General features: G+C 43.4%; 1 protein-coding gene and 1 long non-coding RNA gene across 7 annotated transcripts in view; one reads left to right on the top strand and one right to left on the bottom strand.

Annotated features, from left to right (window-relative positions):
* The window catches only part of PEAK1 (pseudopodium enriched atypical kinase 1), a 157,046-nt gene that overhangs the window by 24,086 nt on the left and 111,828 nt on the right, over positions 1 to 21,132 (bottom strand). For 3 of the 6 annotated variants that reach the window (XM_068144265.1, XM_068144264.1, XM_068144266.1), the window contains 4 exons: positions 17,831 to 21,103; positions 7,775 to 7,807; positions 6,490 to 6,606; positions 4,396 to 4,592 (listed from right to left, as the gene is read on the bottom strand). In XM_068144265.1, coding sequence (XP_068000366.1) covers positions 4,396 to 4,592; positions 6,490 to 6,606; positions 7,775 to 7,807; positions 17,831 to 20,991 — 3,508 coding nt within the window. In that variant the 5' untranslated portion in view covers positions 20,992 to 21,103. The remainder of the gene's footprint in view (positions 1 to 4,395; positions 4,593 to 6,489; positions 6,607 to 7,774; positions 7,808 to 17,830; positions 21,104 to 21,132) is intronic. The other 3 variants (XM_068144268.1, XM_068144267.1, XM_068144270.1) reach the window with 3 other exon arrangements.
* Positions 1 to 21,132, top strand: part of LOC137443993 (uncharacterized) — a 48,076-nt gene that overhangs the window by 2,888 nt on the left and 24,056 nt on the right. The gene's annotated exons all lie outside the window — the stretch shown is intronic.

Genomic DNA, 21,132 nt, shown 5'->3' with positions numbered 1-21,132 from the left:
AACAACTACCTTGTTACCTTATTTATAGCCTGACTAAGGTGCCCTGCCCTGGTTTAACTGACTGAAGTAGTACTCTATGGCACCTTTTTACAGTGCAAACAGTCACAAAACCTAGAAATGCAGCCACCTTTTTCACTTTTCCTTTGGGGGTAAGGAGAAAAAGAGCTGATAATAAAATAACTTGGTGTTTTAAATGACAGAAATACTATGCTAAGTAAATCTGGTTCCAGCTATGCAAGTTCAATCAAGTCAGTTTCCCCCACGACTTAAGACGAAGGACGGGATTTTAGTTATCTAGTCTATTGTCTTTCTGATCCTAAGCTACAGAGCTCACGTGAATTAACTTCTGGCTGATAGCCACAGGATTTTGTTCTCCCTGGTGATTGTTGACTTCAGGTCTTCTAAAAGTCCCAAGTCATGTATGTTGTATCTGATTCACAAAAGATAATATTCTATCTTGTCAGGCTTGCCTCTCTCTATTTTACACATGAGTTGCTCTCCAATTTTGCATCTTGCAGTTTGGTGCCTGACAAATACTTGCTGGCACACTGCAGTGTTTGGGGGCAGGACTGTAAACTGATTAAGGACTAAGTCCTGTGGAAGCAGGAGAAGGCCAAACCCCAAATATACCTAAGATTGAACACATCCAAGTGCCGGGTTCTGTACATTGGCCACAGCAACCCCATGCAGTGCTACAGGCTGGGGTCAGAGGGGCTGGAGAGCAGCCAGGCAGAGAGGGACCTGGGGGTGCTGGTTGATGGTAGGATGAACATGAGCCTGCAGTGTGCCCAGGCAGCCAAGAAGGCCAATGGCATCCTGGCCTGCATCAGGAACAGTATGGCTAGCAGGAGCAGGGAGGTCATTCTGCCCCTGTACACTGCACTGGTTAGGCCACACCTCGAGTCCTGTGTCCAGTTCTGGGCTCCTCAGTTTAGGAAGGAGGTTGACTTGCTGGAATGAGTCCAGAGAAGGGCAACGAAGTTGGTGAGGGGCTTGGAACACAGCCCTGTGAGGAGAGGCTGCGGGGGCTGGGGTTGCTTAGCCTGGAGAGGAGGAGACTCAGGGGTGACCTTATTGCTCTCTACAACTACCTGAAGGGAGGTTGTAGACAGGCAGAGGTTGGTCTCTTCTCCCAGGCAGCCAGCACCAGAACAAGAGGACACAGTCTCAGGCTGTGCCAGGGGAGGTTTAGATTGGATGTTATGAAGAAGTTCTATACAGAGAGAGTGATTGCCCATTGGAATGGGCTGCCTGAGGAGGTGGTGGAGTCACCATCACTGGAGGTGTTCAGGAGGAGACTTGACAGGGTGCTTGGTGCCATGGGTTAGTTGTTTAGGTGGTGTTGGATTGGTTGAAGGGTTGGATTTGATGATCTTGAAGGTCTCTTCCAACCTGGTTTATTCTATTCTATTCTACTACCTGACTGCAGATGGAAATTTACCATAGCTTGCCATTATTTCTGCTCATAAAATTTCATGTGATATGTCACAGCTGAAGATCAGACATTCACAGTAAGGACATACTATTATCTATTTTTCAATAACAAACACAGACTATGCATCAGAGGAGTATTTAAAAAGTGCACTATGCTGCAAATCAGGATGCACACATGATCCATATTGCTATACTATGTATTGTGGTATGAAGCCATAAAATGTAACTGTAGATAGAATTCCAGTTGAAGCAGGAGTATTTATGAATTTACTCAAGCACACATGAACATTTATTAATTTTTAAAAGGTATGATTTTGCTGCTCAGGTGATCTAAGATGTGAATCCAAGAAGGAATTATTCTATATCCTACCCACTAATCTCATGATAGATATCTGAATTCAAAAGAGGTTGCTCAAATAAAGCAGCTAAAAGTCTGAACAGCAGCCAGAGAACTCAGTGCCATTTAGGGTAGCATTGCTTTTAAGACAAACAGCAAGCTGCCAAGCCAGGCCAAGTCTAGCCAAAAAGATAATTTAACTCTTTCATACCTAAAGTTACTTTGGTGACATCAAATCTGAAAGTGAGCCACGAATGAGAAGAATTTGAATACAATGCCAAAGGGTTCAGTTTGATGTGGTTTCACAAAGGAGCGTTCACACAGAGCTGAAAACTGACAAAAGCAAGGACTGATGGCAGTAATCACAGAATCACAGAAGCAGTTAGGTTGGAAGGGACCTCCTTAGATGGTCAAGTCCAACCATCCCTGCTCAGGCAGGGTCATCTAGACCAGGATGTCTAGGACCTCTGACCATCTGGTCAAGTCCAACCATCCCTGCTCAGGCAGGGTCATCTAGACCAGGATGTCTAGGACCATGTCCAGTCAGGTTTTGTGTATCTCCACAGATGGAGACTTCGCTTCTCTGGATAACCTGCTCCAGGGTTAATGGTATTTTATAACATTTCCCATGAGCTTATTACTTCCAGTTTGCGATATGCTGTGGGATGGAGAGAGATCTATGGACAGAAGTACATCTAACTCTGTGTGGTGAATCAGTTGCCATCACATGTCAACATCTTGCAAAAGAAAATTGAGCTCAAGTAAGTAAAGATTTATAAAGAAGAATCACAATCTCATTATTTTGGCTGTGAAATCCATTGACTCCTCTGGGCACTCAGGCTAAAACGTAACAATCTCAACACGAGTGAGGTTTCACACACCGAATGCTGCCTTAGCTTGATCCTTCTGTATGTCAGTCTGGTTAGAAAAACTGGCTAATCATGCTAGCAATAGTTTTGATGCAGCTAGATTCTCTCTGTAATGCAGCTATGGCCTAAATACAGAAATCGCTGGAGGTGTTCAGGAGGAGACTTGACAGGGTGCTTGGTTGCATGGGTTAGTTGATTAGGTGGTGTTGGATGATAGGTTGGACGCGATGATCTTGAAGGCCTCTTCCAACCTGGTCTATTCTATTCTATTCTATTCTATTCTATTCTATTCTATTCTATTCTATTCTATTCTATTCTATTCTATTCTATTCTATTCTATTCTATTCTATTCTATTCTATTCTATTCTATTCTACTCCATTCTACTCCATTCCATTCCATTCCATTCCATTCCATTCCATTCCATTCCAATCCAATATACAGATACAGATCTGTATCTCATGGAGTGGAAGATGAGGCATTAGATCTTTGGCTAATTCTACCACAACAAAATGTATTTTTCCTTTTCTTCCTTGAAGTTACATTTTCTTGGTAGATGTCAGTATCACTCTTGGGCAGGGTATTTTTCCCCTTTATGCTTTAGAAACAATACCTAATTAATGTTCCATTAGCAGAGCACACTCATAAGTTCACCACTAATTCACATTTCATTAGAAAAAGAGAAAAAAGAAAGGCAACAATATCACTAAATGTCTAAGGAATGTATGCACCTGAGGGTGTAAAGTGTAGTCCTTGATCCTTCAAACCTGTGTGGACCTGCCAAACCCCTGTACTTGTGAGCCATCTCAGTGCAGTTGGTTTAATTCTTGTCCAAGTGCTTCACAAGTTGGAACACTCACAGTGTGCAGATCTTCTTGGACATACATAAGGGAGAGACTTTTGTTATAGGTATTGCTAAATCCACAGTACTTCAAATCAAAATGGTTTAGAACATTTGGTTGATAATATTGATACTCTATATCAGGAGATGCTTATTTATCTTGCTCACACCTTCCAGGGAAGCACTGCACACGTTTTTAATAGGGTAAGAATTCAGGGGAAGCTGAATAGACTGTGCTGTACCTTCAGGAATTTTTTATCTTCAACTTTTCTGAAGGATCAGAAGTAGACTCTCAGACTACAATAAGAAAGGTTTTAGTCAACCAAAGACCACAAATAATTTAATAGTTAGTTACACTCTAAAATAGGAATCATAGAATGCATTGGGCTGGAATAGAGCTTTAAAAGTCATCTAGTCCAACCCCCATGCAGTAAGCAGGGACATCTTTAACTAGATCAGGTTGCTCAGAGCCCCATCAAGCCTGACCTTGAATGTCTTCAGGGAGAAAGTCCTATCTTTTGTTGAAGTTCACACAAAATATTGAAATCTACTTATTGTATCTTAAAAAAACAACAGGTTATTTGCATGTGATTCGAAACCTCTTTGATAAAAATCCCTCCAAACAGATAAAACAATGTGCCTTTTAAAAGTATTTGAGATGTTTATCACTAAGGGCAATCAAGACATAGATTTAAAAATCACAGGAAAGAAAACCTTTGAGTTTGTTAAATCTTGCTTCTGTCTCTCAGATTAAGGCAATGCCATTTTGTTTCCTAGAAATCACCTTGGAAGTTTGGCTTTAAACTAACCTCATGAAAGTGGATTGAGCTGTTCAGAATATGAAGGTTCTTCACTGCCTGGAAAAGTATCCAAAAGCTGATGTAATTTACATTTTCTTCTCTAAGAATCCACTTACCTAAATTGCTGTACGTAGCACTGCAAGGGTTTAAGTCAGGAGAACTGGAAGCATCTTCCTTTTCTTCCTCCCCCTGCGGGACGCGGACAGATGACACTGGTATGACGGAGGCACTGCCGCCATTGTCCTGCTTCACAAACACAGCTCTAGGGACATGAGGGGACAAATCCTCCAGTGTCGTGTCATCAGGCACTTGACTGAAACAAACAAAACAAAATCACCTGGAAACCAGAGCTGGGTACTAGATACTACTGGCAAAATACTGGAGCAGGCATTAAATATCTTCAGGGAAGGGAATGAAGTGGTAAAGAAATGAGCTCCTTTCTCCCTCCTTGTTTTAGCAAGGACTTTCTACAATATTTATTTTCCTTAAGAATAAGCAACAACTTAACATCTTTTGACCAAGAGAGTAATGTAATGGCTCATGGTTTTCATACAAAAGGGGTAATAAAGTGTTTTACAGCTGACTACAATCGACATGTATGCATATATACGCGGGCATTGTTCTGCATACAACATGTAGGGCTCCCAGCACAACAGCAGCAGCAGAGCTTAAGGTGCTCTTCACTCATCAGAACAATTGTACTTTAATCAAAGATTTCAAGTTACAGTAAGGGGGCTGTTAAGTCTTACTAAATGCACAAAAACTTTAATGATACATTTTCATATACTGGTAGGATTTGGGGAACTGAGACTTTGGGAAACAGTTCAGTATCTCCTCTAAGTCAGTAATCTGTTTCCCATATAAAATTCTCCAGGATGAAAATCTGCCTGCACGAAGATATTCCTCTGCCCTTGCTCTTAGCTATGAGGTTTTATTCAACCTGTGGTGACTTATAGCATAAAACTGCGAAGATCATGGGTTCAGTCATTTCCCATGCATGTATTTATTGCAGTATGGTGTTAAAATTATGCCTTTTAGATATATATCTATGCATTAAAACGTGTTCAGGTTTATTAAAAAACCCCAATCCTATTGAAAACATAGCAGCAATAGTTATCAATAAAATGTCCCATAAAACATGTCAGAACAAAAATTTTCCTGTGCTTTTATCCTCTCTCCCTCACAGAAACTAATACCAATTACTGGGCAAGTCTCAAGAGCATATGTCCTGTTCACTAGGTCTCATTATTACAGCCTGATCAAATAAAACAGCAGGAATTTTAAGTTCTTGTGACCTCCATAAGGGACAGGAACAAGGAACTTCTTCAAAAGATGACCACCACACCACAGATCTGCAATTTTTTGTGGTAAAGATTTAAAACTTTACATAACTTCTGACGAGCAGAAACAAAAATTCTGTGTTGTGAACTCCTCAGAGTGGCTGAATTTCTGCAGTAAAAATCCTTACGGCGGAAAGAGGGAGTACCTCCTCCAAGAGTTAATATAAATGATAGGCATATCTCTCTCTATGCCAAAGCCCAAATACTGAAAATCAGGATACACAATCTTCTAGACTACAAAGATTAAAACATGCCAGCACTTTGCATAACACAAGAGCCCATATACGGTGCAGCGCGCACATGCCGTCTCTACTCAGACTCATGAATTTTAACTGCAGGCTGAGACAAACAATCTCATTAGAGCTTGTTAGTGAAAGAGTAAAAAATCAGCATAAATTCAAAAGGATGTAATCTTTAATCAGCATAAAATTCTTTGTTCATTTTTAGTACCATGCATAGGAATGGTGTGCAGAACATTCCATGTGCCATAAATATACCCACATTAAAGAGTTAACCTAATATCATTTCAGAGCAAAGCACATATAAAATTAAAGCAGTTACAAGGCTCTCAAGATGAGAGACTCAACCCAAGACTTGTAGTCGCTGTAAATCATATACATACCTACATTCTTCGGTAAGAAAGTTTTCTCTAAGAAGAAACAGATTCTAATAGCTGCATAGTTCTGTCATTGCCACAAACCAGGAATGTTGTCTCAAAGTAATGTTTTAGTTATCAGTTGGTGAGGTACAGAACAGATTCATTCTTCAAACCAGACACATGCAAGCACATACACTGAACCTAAGCTCAGAAGCATTTTGCCATCCAGCAGCTAGAAAGGAAGAAAGTAAAAAAAAAACCAAACAACTCACCCACTGTACTCACTCACACAATTCCCCATTAAAGGAAATTCTTTCAGGGCCTTCTTGAGTCTTTTAATCATGTCTTGAAACTCTGGCGAGCCATTGATTCCACAGTGTTCTGATGTGCTACAAGTTGTGCAAGCTGTAAGCAACAGGGCTGAACTCTGCACAGAGTGATACACCTACTGCACCTTAATGTTTACCTTAAGGGGTGGGTCCCAGGGACTTGCCAAAGTGCCCCAGGAAACCAGTTAGTTACAAGCCCTGCCTTCTTAACTCTTCCACTGCCTTCATGGATGAAAAATAAGTTCACAGCCTACTACATCACTGTTGTGGTATGCCAACTATGGGCTTAGTCATGTTAAAGGAAAAGCGAGTTCAAATTTCAAGAGGAGTTTTAAGAACTTAGAGTAATGTTCTGTAAAAAGTGAATATCTCAATCTCTATTTAAGCAGTTTTAGTGTCTGAATCTAATACATCTTGAATCACAACAATTGGATGTCAGGCCATGAAAACTGAGGGAAAATACTCCCCTCAGTGAAGACATAGAGACCAAGCACATGTACGCAGTGCAGTGACTCAGCCAGCAAAATGCCAGCCCCTGATCAGCACTGACAGAACACAGGAGGTACAAAAGGCAAAAACATCCTCACACAGCAAGCTACCAGAACTAATTTGCTTTTCTTTCATGAAATAAACCGTTAAAACTACTAGTTTTCCAGAAACACAGAGCAGCTGATAAACAACCAGTTCTGTGAGATTAGAACCATTAAAGCCTGATAACCTCATCCTGCTTGTTGACAGCAAGTGAGACTTAAAGCTATCCCCTTATTTGGGATAGTTACAGATATTTTGCCAGGATGGATTCTTTGATGCCTTGCATAAGAGCACATACTTAACTTTTACCATAGTGGGCACAGACTCCTCTGCCAAAGCCTTCTTCTTTTCCCTTCTTGATTTCAAACCCAAACTTCATAGCTAGTGAATTACCTTAGAGAACTCTGCTCCTAGGGCGCACGTGGCTGAAACTAAACAACTCTCTAGTTACTGGAGGGAGCAGCAGCTTTGTGCATTTTGAGAGCACATTTGTTTTCTTAAGAAGCTGAGATCACATGCAGTAAAAACAACTTGCCATAAAAGTGACTGTCCTTCAGCTAATACCCCACTGAATTCACATGCTTGTCATTCACACATGCACAAACACAAAATTGGTTTAAAAGTCGTAGGGGGTTTTTGTTTTGCTGTTGGTTTTTGCTTCCCCCCCCCACCCGCTGGGAAAAATGCCCTTCTTTACCTCAGGCTTTCCTTCTTCACCGTTTCTGGAGGCCTGCCAAAAGATGATGTGGTCTATGAGAACTGCACATTGTGTTGAATTTTGTAAGGACAGTGCAATCACAGCTATTGTATAAACTGTATTTTCCTCTGTTCAGAGGACTCTTCTCAATTAGAGTGATGAATAAATAGCAGTGAGTATGAGGGAGATGAAGTGGAATACTCATAAGAGATGACTTTATTACAAGAAGTGATTTGATTACAAGAAGTGCATTCCTGAACTAGGGTCAGGTCTAGAGGTCAGGCTGAGGGAGTACAGCTCTGTGTAAGACAGCCCATAAATAATGAAGTGGAGGAAATGAGTGACATAACACAGGGAAAAGCTGATGCAGCCTTAGACCCAGCTGAGACTCTGATCTCTGCCTGGAGTGGACATCAGCAAAGTCATAATCAATGGCAATTGTACTGTTACAGATGAGAGCGTCCCACAAGGAAGATGACCTAGTTTTACATTAAAAAACCCAAACTGTGTAACTTCAGTTTCATTGACATCTCTTTGAGATCCCCTCAGGCCCTACACATTTAAGCTGATAAAAATTGACTGAAAAATGCTTCAGGAAAAATCAAGAGAGACTAATGACTTGAGGGCACTCAAAGGCCACCTTACACAGGAAGAGAGACTACTTTATTGTTGCAAAACACTGAGCAAAGATGATACAGGAGCAGAGACTACTTTGTTTTTGCAAAACACTGAGCAAAGATGATCAGTGCCCAGGATTCATACAGAAAGCCCATTCCAGTAGCTCAGGCAGTTCAGTTCCTCGTCACTGCCATTAGCCACTAAGTCACTTGAGAGGAAAGTGAAACTGAAACGACAATCTGAAACAACTCAGCCATTACATTTATTTCTCATTTTTGTTATTTAGAATTTGGCTTAGTTCTGAAGCAAGACAATTTCTACTCCCTTTTTTAATCAAAATAAAACCCCTTGTAAAAGGCAATGTTTGCATGGGGAAAGGGAATACATTCAATAATCCAGTAAAGACATCCTGTTAAGCTCTTTAGTGTCAGGGAAACTGAATAGCAATGAGTTGCCCAGATCAACTGTGCCTTACAAAAAATACTTTTCACCCATTTTAAGTTCCCAAACTTTCTGTTTTACAGACTCTATTAGAAGAGTTAAGAACAATAATGCACGATTTACCAGTTCTTTATCTAAACTTCTAAAGAAACTGTAAGATTCTTTCTACTTGGTCCTGAAGTCTTTACGAATCTTCACGTGAAATGTTACCAAACTTCTCGCCTAATGGTCACGCACAATTTCCAATTCTGCTGGCAGAGAAATGCTCTAGAGAAAAATCTCACACAAGTTTTTCACTGATGGAGAGTTAATGCTCTTAAAAAACCTGTTGAGCACTGCTAGGTGAAAAAATAAACCTTGCTGGTATCTGGGCGAAGGCAAATCAAGATAGGCTTGGGGTGAAGGAGTTGTTGATAGTTTCAGCTGAACTTTTCAGGAGAGAGTTTCTCCCATTTCAGCAGACTTGCTCAAAGAAACATTTTCTTTCCAGCTATAACATACTTGAATTCTCCTCACCAATTTATGCAAGCTACACTTGCTTAAATTTGGATTCAGGTAGGAACCTTACCTTACAACTTATGAAAGAGGTCCTCTAAACTGGGAGGGACTTTGTTTTGACCAGAACCCTACTGTGATGTAAAAGATTTTGTTCTCAAGTAGTTTCTGAAGCAGCCATGGAATCTGCAGGGACTGGATTAATGACAATGAGAGAGTGGAATGTGGTAGTGGTGGTTATTCCTGCCTGTCTCTGGATGTCATCTAGATCTTAATATATGACTACATTTTTGAAGAACAATAATCCCAGTTGTTTTTACTGAGTAATCTGTTACAGCACTCAGATTCCTCTTGATACACAGAGAACTCGCAGTAATTTCATGGCTCCTGGCCCACTGAATTGAGAGAGCCTACATTCCCTAAGCTGTTCAGGCTCTTGAGCTCCAGGTCAGAGATGACCTGCACTGTGGCACACCCCCCTAGCCCCGGTCACCTATTCTTCTTTTCTTACAAGTTAGTGGTGAAACAGAAATTACTAAAATACCACTGAGGAGATAGCTCACTTAGGGCCTTTGAAGTATTGGTGCTCTAGATCATCTGGAATTGTCTTTCTCCACTGCCTGTATATGGTAATTTGATGCCAAACTCAGGTCCTTGAAATCACATTTGGCTTGTGAAGCAAGCAGTGTGAACAGTCCTCAGCAACCTCAAGACTATCAGCACAACAAAACGCACTCGAAGCTCGCTTACACGACTGAAACACTCCCATGGCAGGCAAGAACTATGCAAGCTTTTGGCCAGTTTCCTTAAAGACTCTCCCCAGCCACTGATATTTGTATTGCTTTCAGAAGCAGTCATGTGGCAGGAAGTTACTCAAGCTGAACTATCTGTACTGTGAGTGTGGCACTGGGATAAGATCTGAAAGATAACAAGACATTTCCAAAAGCTTTGATAAGTACAGAGTCCATGAAAGCACCCAGTGCAATGCCCAGGGGCAATGTGAATAAAAAGTAGCCTTAAACGAAGGCAGCTTGCTGCTGTGGTGTCTAACTGCAGTGGAGGAGCATGCTTCCTCAGGAAAATGTTCAGAGAGCTTTAGCACACAGATAAGCATCTCACTCCATTTGGAAGCAAGATACAAAAGCTATGTAGCCACCAACAAGAGAACTCCTATCTATCACTTAGGAGTTCAAATCCTTTTGACACAGTTAACATTGTAGGAACCATATTGGTAATCCCAGCTCTAGCTATGAAGAAATGCTTTCTTATCTAAACCAGAATGGAATGAATGTGCAGAGCTCACTGCTTGAGTTTTACCCTTAGTTCATCCAAGTCTGGCCCAAAGACCCTATAAAGGAAGGTTATGGCTGACTTGTAGCTAGGAAAGGGAACTCTTCAGTTTAATAGGTACCTGGAATGGAAATGGCTGTGCACAAATCAGTGAGTGGTCCTTGATTTACAAAGGCACTGCCATCTATAACAGTGCTGAATAAGGTTTTAGTTCGGCTCTGATGTTTTTATGAAGACAGGAAAGGAAGAATCAGAAGGCTGTGCAGCAGTTTTCTTTTAGGAAACATCTCCATCTAAAATGTAGCTGCTACTGAGTAGAAGCACTGATCTCTCAGTGATGGAGGGGAGAAACCTTTACCTTATGAAATGCCCAGAAGCTGATCCACTAGATAACAAAGCCTTTAAAGAACCTTCTAGTTTTAAACCTCCATGTGGACTTTGGCCATAAATACATTGTATTGTTGTTTTACAGGTCAGCTTTAGGTTTGCCTGAGAGCAACTGCTTCATCATGAACTTCTAATTTCATTCCAATTAATGCTGAAGCTGAGGTAACTGCTGACTTTTTGCAAAAGCGAATCTATAAATTTTGGGTGAATTTAATACATTAGTATTGGCTAGCTCTGTTCAAACCACTGTATGTGCATCCAGGCACCAAACAGAAGCAAATAATCACATGGACAACCCAAACTGCACTGGTTAGGCCGCACCTCGAGTACTGTGTCCAGTTCTGGGCCCCTCAGTTTAGGAAGGAGGTTGACTTGCTGGAAGGAGTCCAGAGAAGGGCAACAAACTTGGTGAGGGGTTTGGAACACAGCCCTGTGAGGAGAGATTGAGGGAGCTGGGGCTGCTTAGCCTGGAGAAGAGGAGGCTCAGGGGTGACCTTATCACTCTCTACAACTACCTGAAGGGAGGTTGTAGACAGGCAGAGGTTGGTCTCTTCTCCCAGGCAGCCAGCACCAGAACAAGAGGACACAGTCTCAGGCTGCACCAGGGGAGGTTCAGGCTGGATGTTAGGAAGAAGTTCTATACAGAAAGAGTGATTGCCCATTGGAATGGGCTGCCCGGGGAGGTGGTGGAGTCGCCGTCATTGGAGGTGTTCAGGAGGAGACTTGATGGGGTGCTTGGTGCCATGGGTTAGTTGTTTAGGTGGTGTTGGATTGGCTGATGGGTTGGATGCGATGATCTTGAAGGTCTCTTCCAACCTGGTCTGGTTTATTCTAAATAAAGGTTTATTCTAAATACTCTAAACCCCAAATCCTTTTGTATAACAGAACGAGAGTTCAGCTTTCAATGAGCTGAGTATTTCGCAAGTGCTCTTCAAAGGGAGAACCTGACCTTTTTAAGTGATAACATTAAATACCTTCTGACTGGTTTTTTTGGGCTATGTTATCTATCTTTAGCAGCTTTGTAATCACTTGCAAAGTAAGGAAATGGTGTATCTTCACTTAATTTGCTTTCAAGGCCCCCCAGTCATCTGACATTTTTAAAGCTTATCTTATTTTCCAGGTCATCGGTTTGGTTTTTTCAGTAAGCTTACTGTTCTTGACATTCTGAGTTAGAAAAGTGTCACCTTCATTGATTGCTATCTTCATGTCTTCTGTTTTCCTCTAAGCCTCTGCAAACTCAGCTCAAGATTTTAAACATCTTTCCCATGCACATGTTTTAGCCTGGATAAACACTAACCTCTTACTAATACCTGAACCACCTCTTCTTTTGTTATGACTCCTGTTTGTGCCATAATGGAAGCTGACCCTCATCTACTGGGATATTAAGAACAAAAGCCAAAATCCTTGAACGTTTTTTGGAGCAGTAAGGTTTCACTTGGTCTCTCTAATGATATTAAAAATTAAGTAAAAAGTCCAAGTAACTTCAGGCATCAAACTGCATCAAGGAAACTGAATATAAGAACTGAAGGATAAAGATATCCACTGTCCAGTGTTCCCACAAGGTATTCCTCAAAATCTTAGTGTATTGTCTTGGAAATTTGTAGAAACCATAAACCAATGCTGTTAAAAGAAGAAATTCACAGTATCACAGTATCACAGTATCACTAAGGTTGGAAATGACCTCGAGGATCATCGAGTCCAACCTATCAACACAGACCTCATGACCAGACCATGGCACCAAGTGCCACATCCAATCCCCTCTTGAACACCTCCAGGGATGGTGACTCCACCACCTCCCTGGGCAGCACATCCCAATGACGGACAACTCACTCGGTGAAGAACTTTCTCCTCACCTCGAGTCTAAACCTCCCCTGGTGCAGCTTGAGACTGTGTCCCCTTGTTCTGGTGCTGGGTGCCTGGGAGAAGAGGCCAACCCCTTCCTGGCTACAACCACCTTTCAAGTAGTTGTAGAGGGCAATGAGGTCACCCCTGAGCCTCCTCTTCTCCAGGCTAAACAATCCCAGCTCCCTCAGCCTCTCCTCACAGGGCTGTGTTCCAGGCCTCTCCCCAGCTTTGTTGCCCTTCTCTGGACACACTCAAGTGTCTCAATGTCCTTCTTAAACTGAGGGGCCCAGAACTGGACACAGGACTCAAGGTGTGGCCTAACCAATGCAGAGTACAGGGCACAATGACTTCCCTGCTCCTGCTGGCCACACTATTCCTAATGCAGGCCAGGATGCCATTGGCCCTCTTGGCTACCTGGACACACTGCTGGCTCATATTCAGGCAGCTGTCGATCAGCACCCCCAGGTCCCTCTCTGTTTGGCAGCTCTCAGCCACTCTGACCCCAGCCTGTAGATCTGCATGGGATTGCCGTAGCCAAAGTGCAGCACTTGGCACTTGGACTTGTTGAATGCCATCCCATTGGATTCTGCCTGTCTGTCCAGTTGGTCGAGGTCCCTCTGCAGAGCCTTTCTACCCTCTGACTAACATCTGCAACTCTATTCCAACTCTAACATTTGGAAAATTCCAGTTTTCACCTGGGAAAACTGTGAGAGAGTCTCAGAGAGTATTATCATGGCTTGCAGAAAAACAGAAAGAAAACCTCTATTTTGGAGCAAGTGAATGAGACAGGACAGAGAGACCAGTTGCCTCTGTAGTAAGGGCAGAAGGTACTCTAGTAGTAGCGCCGAAAGAGAAAACATTACAACAGCGCCACCTCTAGGGCAGTCTGAGAACAAGAGCAAACAAGGCACAGCTTAGTCTGTTATTGCCCTCCTACACCCAGATAACCAGCTGCTCCTTCCTGCCTGGTCCCCCTGTCAGATCAGTGAATTGATCTGCCTGAACAATAACTGCAAAGTTATTTTGCACTTGAACCAATTCTTCAGTCTGGTCCCCACAGGTAACATTGCCAGCACAAGAACTGGCTGCTAAGGAGGTGGGAAGCAGACAATCTCCTGATGGCAATGTATTTGGTAATGCTGCTAAAAAAGGTGTTACAACCTCATTTGCTCTAGGTGCTCCTGGAGATCACTGGCAAAATGGGTTCCTCTAAAAGAGGACTGAGAGCACAAACTTCTGTAGTTCTTCACCATACTCTCTAAAGCTGCCCACTTCTCTCCATTTAATTTAGGGTAAGTCTAGAGGGACTAGATTCCTGACAAGGGTTATTCCAGCCCTGGGAACATTCCCCACTGTCTTCAGCCTTCATCTGTAGCCTGCAGTGAAAAAACTGGGACACTCCCTTTGGCATGGTCCACACCCCTGTATCGCTCTGGTACTGCACACTTTGCAGAGATGCTGAATGCTCACAGCTCCTACTGACTTGAATGATTTATCAAAGTGCTTAATGCCACAATTTGTAGCAGATATTTTTTTCCAATACTCCATATTAATTTTAATGTATATACAAAAATAATCATCAAGTTCTTGACTCTAAGACTGAAACTCATCCAAGTCTGCAGAAACAGACAGCACACTGAATCATTGGGGACCATCCTATCTTGTATTTGGGACAATTACTTCAGAAAGCAGCTTTACATCATACTGTGGTAAACCCTATCACCACGTTACAGTATCACAGTATCACAGTATAACTAAAGGTGGAAGAGACCTCGAGGATCATCGAGTCCAACCTATCAACACAGACCTCATGACTAGACCATGGCACCAAGTGCCACGTCCAATCTCCTCTTGAACACCTCCAGGGATGGTGACTCCACCACCTCCCTGGGCAGCACATTCCAATGACGAACGACTCGCTCGGTGAAGAACTTTCTCCTCACCTCCAGTCTAAACCTCCCCTGGCGCAGCTTGAGACTGTGTCCTCTTGTTCTGGTGCTGGTTGCCTGGGAGAAGAGACCAATCCCCTCCTGGCCACAACCACCCCTCAGGTAGTTGTAGAGGGCAATGAGGTCACCCCTGAGCCTCCTCTTCTCCAGGCTAAACAATTCCAGTTCCCTCAGCCTCTCCTCACAGGGCTGTGCTCAAGGCCTCTCCCCAGCCTTGTTGCCCTTCTCTGGACACATTCAAGTGTTTCGATGTCCTTCTTAAACTGAGGGGCCCAGAACTGGACACAGGACTCAAGGTGTGGCCTAACCAATGCAGAGTCCAGGGGCACAATGACCTCCCTGCTCCTGCTGGCCACACTATTCCTAATACAGGCCAGGATGCCATTGGCCTTCTTAATGCTCTCAACCCAGAAACATCCTGTATTTAAAATCATTCTCTACCCTTGAAATAGAGCTAAAATCTTAGGGTTTCAATAATGCAGGCAAAACTGCAAAACCCACAGCTGCCTATGTCTGACAGAAGGCAAACAGTCTGACTAGGCCTGATCTCCACAGAATGCTATATTAGCGTTCCAAAGATGAGATATAAAAGTGCTTGAAGTACACATGGTGCAAATGGTCACTTCTGGTAAGTTTAAAACATAGTTATTTTACTTTAAGACAGGCAGCAATCAGTTTGTGGCAAGCTCAAACTAAGCTCACAAAGAAACTTCTATCAGTTTGAGTTGAATTAAAATAACTGTAACTCAAAATCACCGTAACTAACTCTGCACAGACAATGGAAACAAAACCCCCAAAGCACACTGCCATGACATTTTCTGAGGCTTATATAGACCTCAGCCTTAACAAAGTTAATTTCCTATCACTAGGTTATTGCTACAAAAACCAATGCAAGTGTGACACTATTTTGAGTTTGGTTTGTATAATTACATTAGGAAACATATTCTGATAGATCCACAGCTCTGGTCTATACTGAGTGCTACACACCCATGTGACTGCCTGCAATCAGTGTCTCCAGCCCTCTTAGGTCATGCACTGTAGGAACTCAGGGGTATGCTGAAAGCAATGTATATCTGGAAATAAAGATGGCTCTTCATGTCCAGAGACAACCAAGAGGACATATGCCCTTGATAAGGGAACAGACAGACCTTTAAACCAAGAGGCAGACCTAAATTCTTCAACTATCATGAACTCATAGGAGTAAAATAATCATCTCCTGGCCAAAGCACTGTCACAGAAACTGGAACAACATAGCATTTTAGTGGACTTTGGGGGTAGGAAAAATTGTAAGTGAAATCACTGAACAAAAGTGTCAGGCAGAAATAAAGCACCAGCTCTACTGAATCCAATTGTTAGCAGATAAGTACAGCCATTGCTAAGGGCCTTGCAAAACTGAAATGGATTATTCTGCAGACAATCCCATCCCATCATCACTTTTTTACGTGGTTTATTTTGAGAGTGCTGCAATATTGCAATGTAGCATCTCTTGTCTTGTGTCTTGTCTTAAGCTGTCAGCTCATGGCTTGGACCACTACACTTTGTGCTGGGTTAGGAACTGGCTGGAGGGCCAAGCCCAGAGAGTGATGGTGAATGGTGCCACAGCCAGCTGGCAACCAGTCACCAGTGGTGTGCCCCAGGGATCAGTGCTGGGCCCTGTGCTCTTTAACATCTTCATTGATGATCTGGATGAGGGGGTCAAATCAGTCATCAGCAAGTTTGCAGCTGACACCAAGTTAGGAGCAGATGTTGGTCAGTTAGAGGGTCAAGAGGCTCTGCAGAGGGACCTTGACCAACTGGACAGATGGGCAGAGTCCAATGGGATGTCATTTAACAAGTCCAAGTGCCGAGTGCTGCACTTTGGCCACGGCAATCCCATGCAGAGCTACAGGCTGGGGTCAGAGTGGCTGAGAGCTGCCAAACAGAGAGGGACCTGGGGGTGCTGATCGACAGCTGCCTGAATATGAGCCAGCAGTGTGCCCAGGTGGCCAAGAGGGCCAATGGCATCCTGGCCTGCATTAGGAATAGTGTGGCCAGCAGGAGCAGGGAAGTCATTGTGCCCTGGGCTCAGCACTGGTCAGGCCGCACCTTGAGTCCTGTGTCCAGTTCTGGGCCCCTCAGTTTAAGAAGGACATTGAAACACTTGAAGGTGTCCAGAGAAGGGCAACAAGGCTGGGGAGAGACCTTGAACACAGCCCTATGAGGAGAGCTGGGATTGTTTAGCCTGGAGAAGAGGAGGCTCAGGGGTGACCTCATTGCCCTCTACAACTACCTGAAAGGTGGTTGTAGCCGGGAAGGGGTTGGTCTCTTCTCCCAGGCAACCAGCACCAGAACAAGAGGACACAGTCTCAAGCTGCGCCAGGGGAGGTTTAGACTCGTGGTGAGGAGAAAGTTCTTCACTGAGAGAGTCATTGGTCATTGGAATGTGCTGCCCAGGGAGGTGGTGGAGTCACCGTCCCTGGAGGCGTTCAAGAGGGGATTGGACATGGCACTTGGTGCCATGGTCTAGTCATGGGGTCTGTGTTGATAGGTTGGACTTGATGATCCTCGAGGTCATTTCCAACCTTAGTTATACTGTGATACTGTGATACTGTATGTGAGATAAAGTTAGCACCCAGTCACAGGTGTCTAATTTCAATTATATTTTTCAACAGTTGCCTTCTATTTCTGCAGATGCAATTATTTAATTGTTTTTCTAACACAGGAACACTTTCTTAACTAGAAATCAGGAAAGTGTCCCTGATTCACTGTAACACAGCTCTTGCAACATGGGAGTGAACCCACAAACTTCAAAAGCAAGGCCTGCTGAACCTACAAACTCCAAATAGCAAGGACTGTTTCTATGATTCACTTTGGTTTTAGTCTCTTCTGATATTTGGTGTAATGCAAAGGTTTAAAAAATATGCTTTAAGTTACCTAAATTAAAGACACTTAAAAAACCTAATGCAATAAAACTCCTTACTTTCTCCCCTCTGTAGTGGTATATAGAGACAGTTCACAGTGAAGGAGTGACTATAACAAACAAGGAGATTACCTGGGGATTTTCTTCTCAGTCTGAGGTGGTGATGAATGGCTGGCTGTTTGCTGTTCAGAGCTCTCTGCAGACTTTTCCTGTGCTTCTCCTTTGTCTTTTGCTAGTGCCTCTGCAATAGCAGACTCTGCTCCACCCTTGTTTTGCTGCTCAGCCTTTGGTTCAGCTTGTGCCGGTTCACATCTATACATGAAAACAATCGATGGCTTCTCGCTAGAGTCTGACTTGGCCTCACTGAACCAGTGATGACGCTGAACTGGAGGAGGGGGGAGCATATGTATAACGGTTCCGTCCAGACCAACCAATTTTCCTTTCTCTCTTTCTTTCTCTTTGTCTTCCTCATCATCTGTTTTCCTGCGGCGGAAGAAGCTCTTAAATGATATCCAGCGTTTGGGTTTGGCATCGGCGGCTCGCCGACCTTCCGAATGCAGGATTGATTCGGCCTCTGTAGACCTGGTGGGACTATTTGGTTTGGCCCAATTGCTGAAATGTCTTTGCAACAAGTTACTTGCATGATAGGGTGAAGAAGTAGATCGTGGAGGAGGAAATGGTGGTGCTTGCTCTGTTTTGGGGCTTGTGGTATTTGGGGTGGCTCTCAGCGGCTTTGGAGAGGGGGTAGCAACTGGCTGTGAAAGTGCTTCTTTCTGCATTTTAATGGCAGTGTTTTCCACCATCTTGGATGACTCCATTTCAGACTGCGATGTAAACAGTGATTTGGGTCGCACCAGGGTGGTTTTAGTAGCATCTGCATCGGGGGGTAAGGAATACAGTTCTTCTATGCTGCAAGACTTGGGTCCAGACTGAGGCGTTTCTGGAGGAGACTGCGGAGGCTGGATAGAAGCCACAATCTGTGAAAGCACCATGCTTGCATTCTCTCTGCTGCTGCTGCCAACAGAAGCCTCTGGTGTTAGGTCTGTTTTTGCTGCAGGCTCTTGTGCTGTCTTTTGAACCCTTGGTGGGGAGCTGTGGTCAGAACTGTGACTTCTCTGCGGTGATATCTGACTTTTACCGAGACAGCTATTAAACTCTTGGACCTTTTGAGCCACAGAACCTAGCCTGCACTCAGAGCTATTAGTCACCCCCTTTCCTTGGGAAAGTTCAGTGGGTTTACTTCCTAGGGCTTCGGTCCCTTCGCTTTCTGTTTCTATTTCTTCATATGTGTGGCTTATTACACTGGTAGTTTTATCTTTGATGGATAGCTCTCCACTAGTCCCTAGAAAACTTTTATAGATAGCCAGGTTATCATAGGCATTTGGATTGATGACAATAGGAACTTTAATAGCATTTTTGGAACTCTTGGCATAAGTGGGCTCGTCATGAATGATAATAGGAAAAGGTGGCATGCCAGCATTATTGTAGCTGTTGAATTTTATCTCAGATAAATTGGGAGACTTAACTGGGATCGTTTTTGAAGAAACATTTGTAGCTGTAGGTGAAGTAGGAGCTGACTTGTGGCTTGTCTTCCTGGGAGGAACTGAAGGTCCTGAGCTGTTATTAATTAACTCCACCTTAGGTATCTTCTGTCTTGGACTAGTACTAGAAGTCCACACTTCTTGATATCTAATTGCACTGGATTTTTTCAGATTAGCATTTACTTGTACAGGTGAGGCAGCAGAGGATGTAATAGGTGTGCCTGGAGTTACTGGTGAGCTTGGGGTAGATGATGTTTTTCTGGTTTCTGAGGTCTCAGTCAGATTCTCCATACATTCATTGGTCATTGCAGCTGATACATCTACTACGGTATATGGCTTGCAAACTGGTTGTTCCATATTCACCACCCTGTAAGGTTTAGCTTGCTCTTCCACAGGCACCAAATTTATAGTTACAGCTTGACCAGCAACATCAGAAGAACTTTTATTCTCTTGCTTGTCAGTTTGCACAGCAATTTTGCCATCCTTCTCTTCCAGTCGAAGCGCAAGGACTGCCTTGTGAGTTTCTAGACTTTTGGGAACATTTCTGGGAGCTTTTGACACATCCTTCACTTGCTGATTATCACAAAGACTTTCATATTCTGGTTCAATCAATTTGAGATCCTGAGGAGTACTAGGAGATAACCCTCCATTACAGAACTTCTGTGAAGAGCTGCTGGCTGTTCCGGAGCGAGACTCTTCTGTCAAAGAAGAATCAGGAGACGTAGAATCAGAAGATACCATGCTCTGCATGCTCTCTTGCCCATAAAGAATCACAGTCTCTTCCCCATAACCATTTAAGATTTCATCATAACTGTCATCATAATCTACTGCACAGATCCTCTGGAGGGACTTGTTTCTGAGGGGCACAGTATTCCACTTTTTGTCAACACAGAACTGAACAGGAGACAGGGTGTTAGCTCTAAAATTAGCGAAGCGGGGCTGGCCCCTCATACGAATCTCCATTGCTAGCAACTCTTCATCACTTTCATCCCAGCTCTCATGCTCTTCTTGCATGCTGCCAAAAAACGTGTCATCCTCACTCTCATCTCCACTAGAGAACTCTGGATAACAGAAACGTCCACCTTCATTACTTATGACTTCAGTGCTTCCACTCAGAATAACATGCTTACTCTGTGAATCCTTCATTCCACCCATCATGCAGCTTGGAGGAATCTTTCTTTCTAGCGACCTTTTGTAGCAATTATTTATTCTCCCCAGGAAGTTTTCTCTGGAGTTCGTTTCCTGCCCAGTTAGCTGAGGCGTGGTATCCAAACCTGCAATCTCCTTCAAAACGTCTGTCAGTCCGTTACTATTGTTATTTGGTATCTTACCTACACCATCATTGTTGCCGTACGGCCTGTGAACATGGCTATAGCCTTCAATTTCCTCTTCATTATTATTGTTCAGTGGTTTTCTGTTCAAGATGGCTTTGTTCCGGTTCCAACCCACGGGCACTGCCTTGTTCTCACAAAGATCCGGTGTGCCGATTTCGCCACACACGCCCTGCCCGTCTACCACCATCATGGTGGGCTTCACAGCTATTGTGGGTTTCTTTGCCACGGGGGGTCGGAAGCCTCCTGTGTTTCTTCCACGATGGCTGTTACTTTGGTTTGCATTGGGTTTCAGGTTTCCATGTGAGAGGGGCTTTTTTTCAGATACTGGAGGTAACTGATGCAAGCTTTTGGGCTTGAAGCAGTTCTTACATTCACCAGGTTTCCAGACGTGTTCAGTGAAAGTGTTGCAAGCAGACATTTTCCCAGAGCTCTGCGCTTGGTGCTGTGCTGTTCAGTGCATGGTAGGAATGTAATCCATGTGTTTCCCCTCTGTGCACTTCGTATGGCTACTGTTTTGAGCAGTGGTCATTCTGAAAGACAAGAGAGAGCAAGGATAAGA

The sequence above is a fragment of the Melanerpes formicivorus genome, unplaced genomic scaffold, assembly GCF_026170545.1.
Source record: "Melanerpes formicivorus ecotype bairdi unplaced genomic scaffold, bMelFor1.0.p_v2 SCAF_10, whole genome shotgun sequence".
In the NCBI taxonomy this organism is placed as follows: Eukaryota; Metazoa; Chordata; class Aves; order Piciformes; family Picidae; genus Melanerpes; species Melanerpes formicivorus.
The sequence above is the reverse complement of the archived record's forward strand: the minus strand, read 5'-3'. Positions and strand labels throughout refer to the sequence as shown.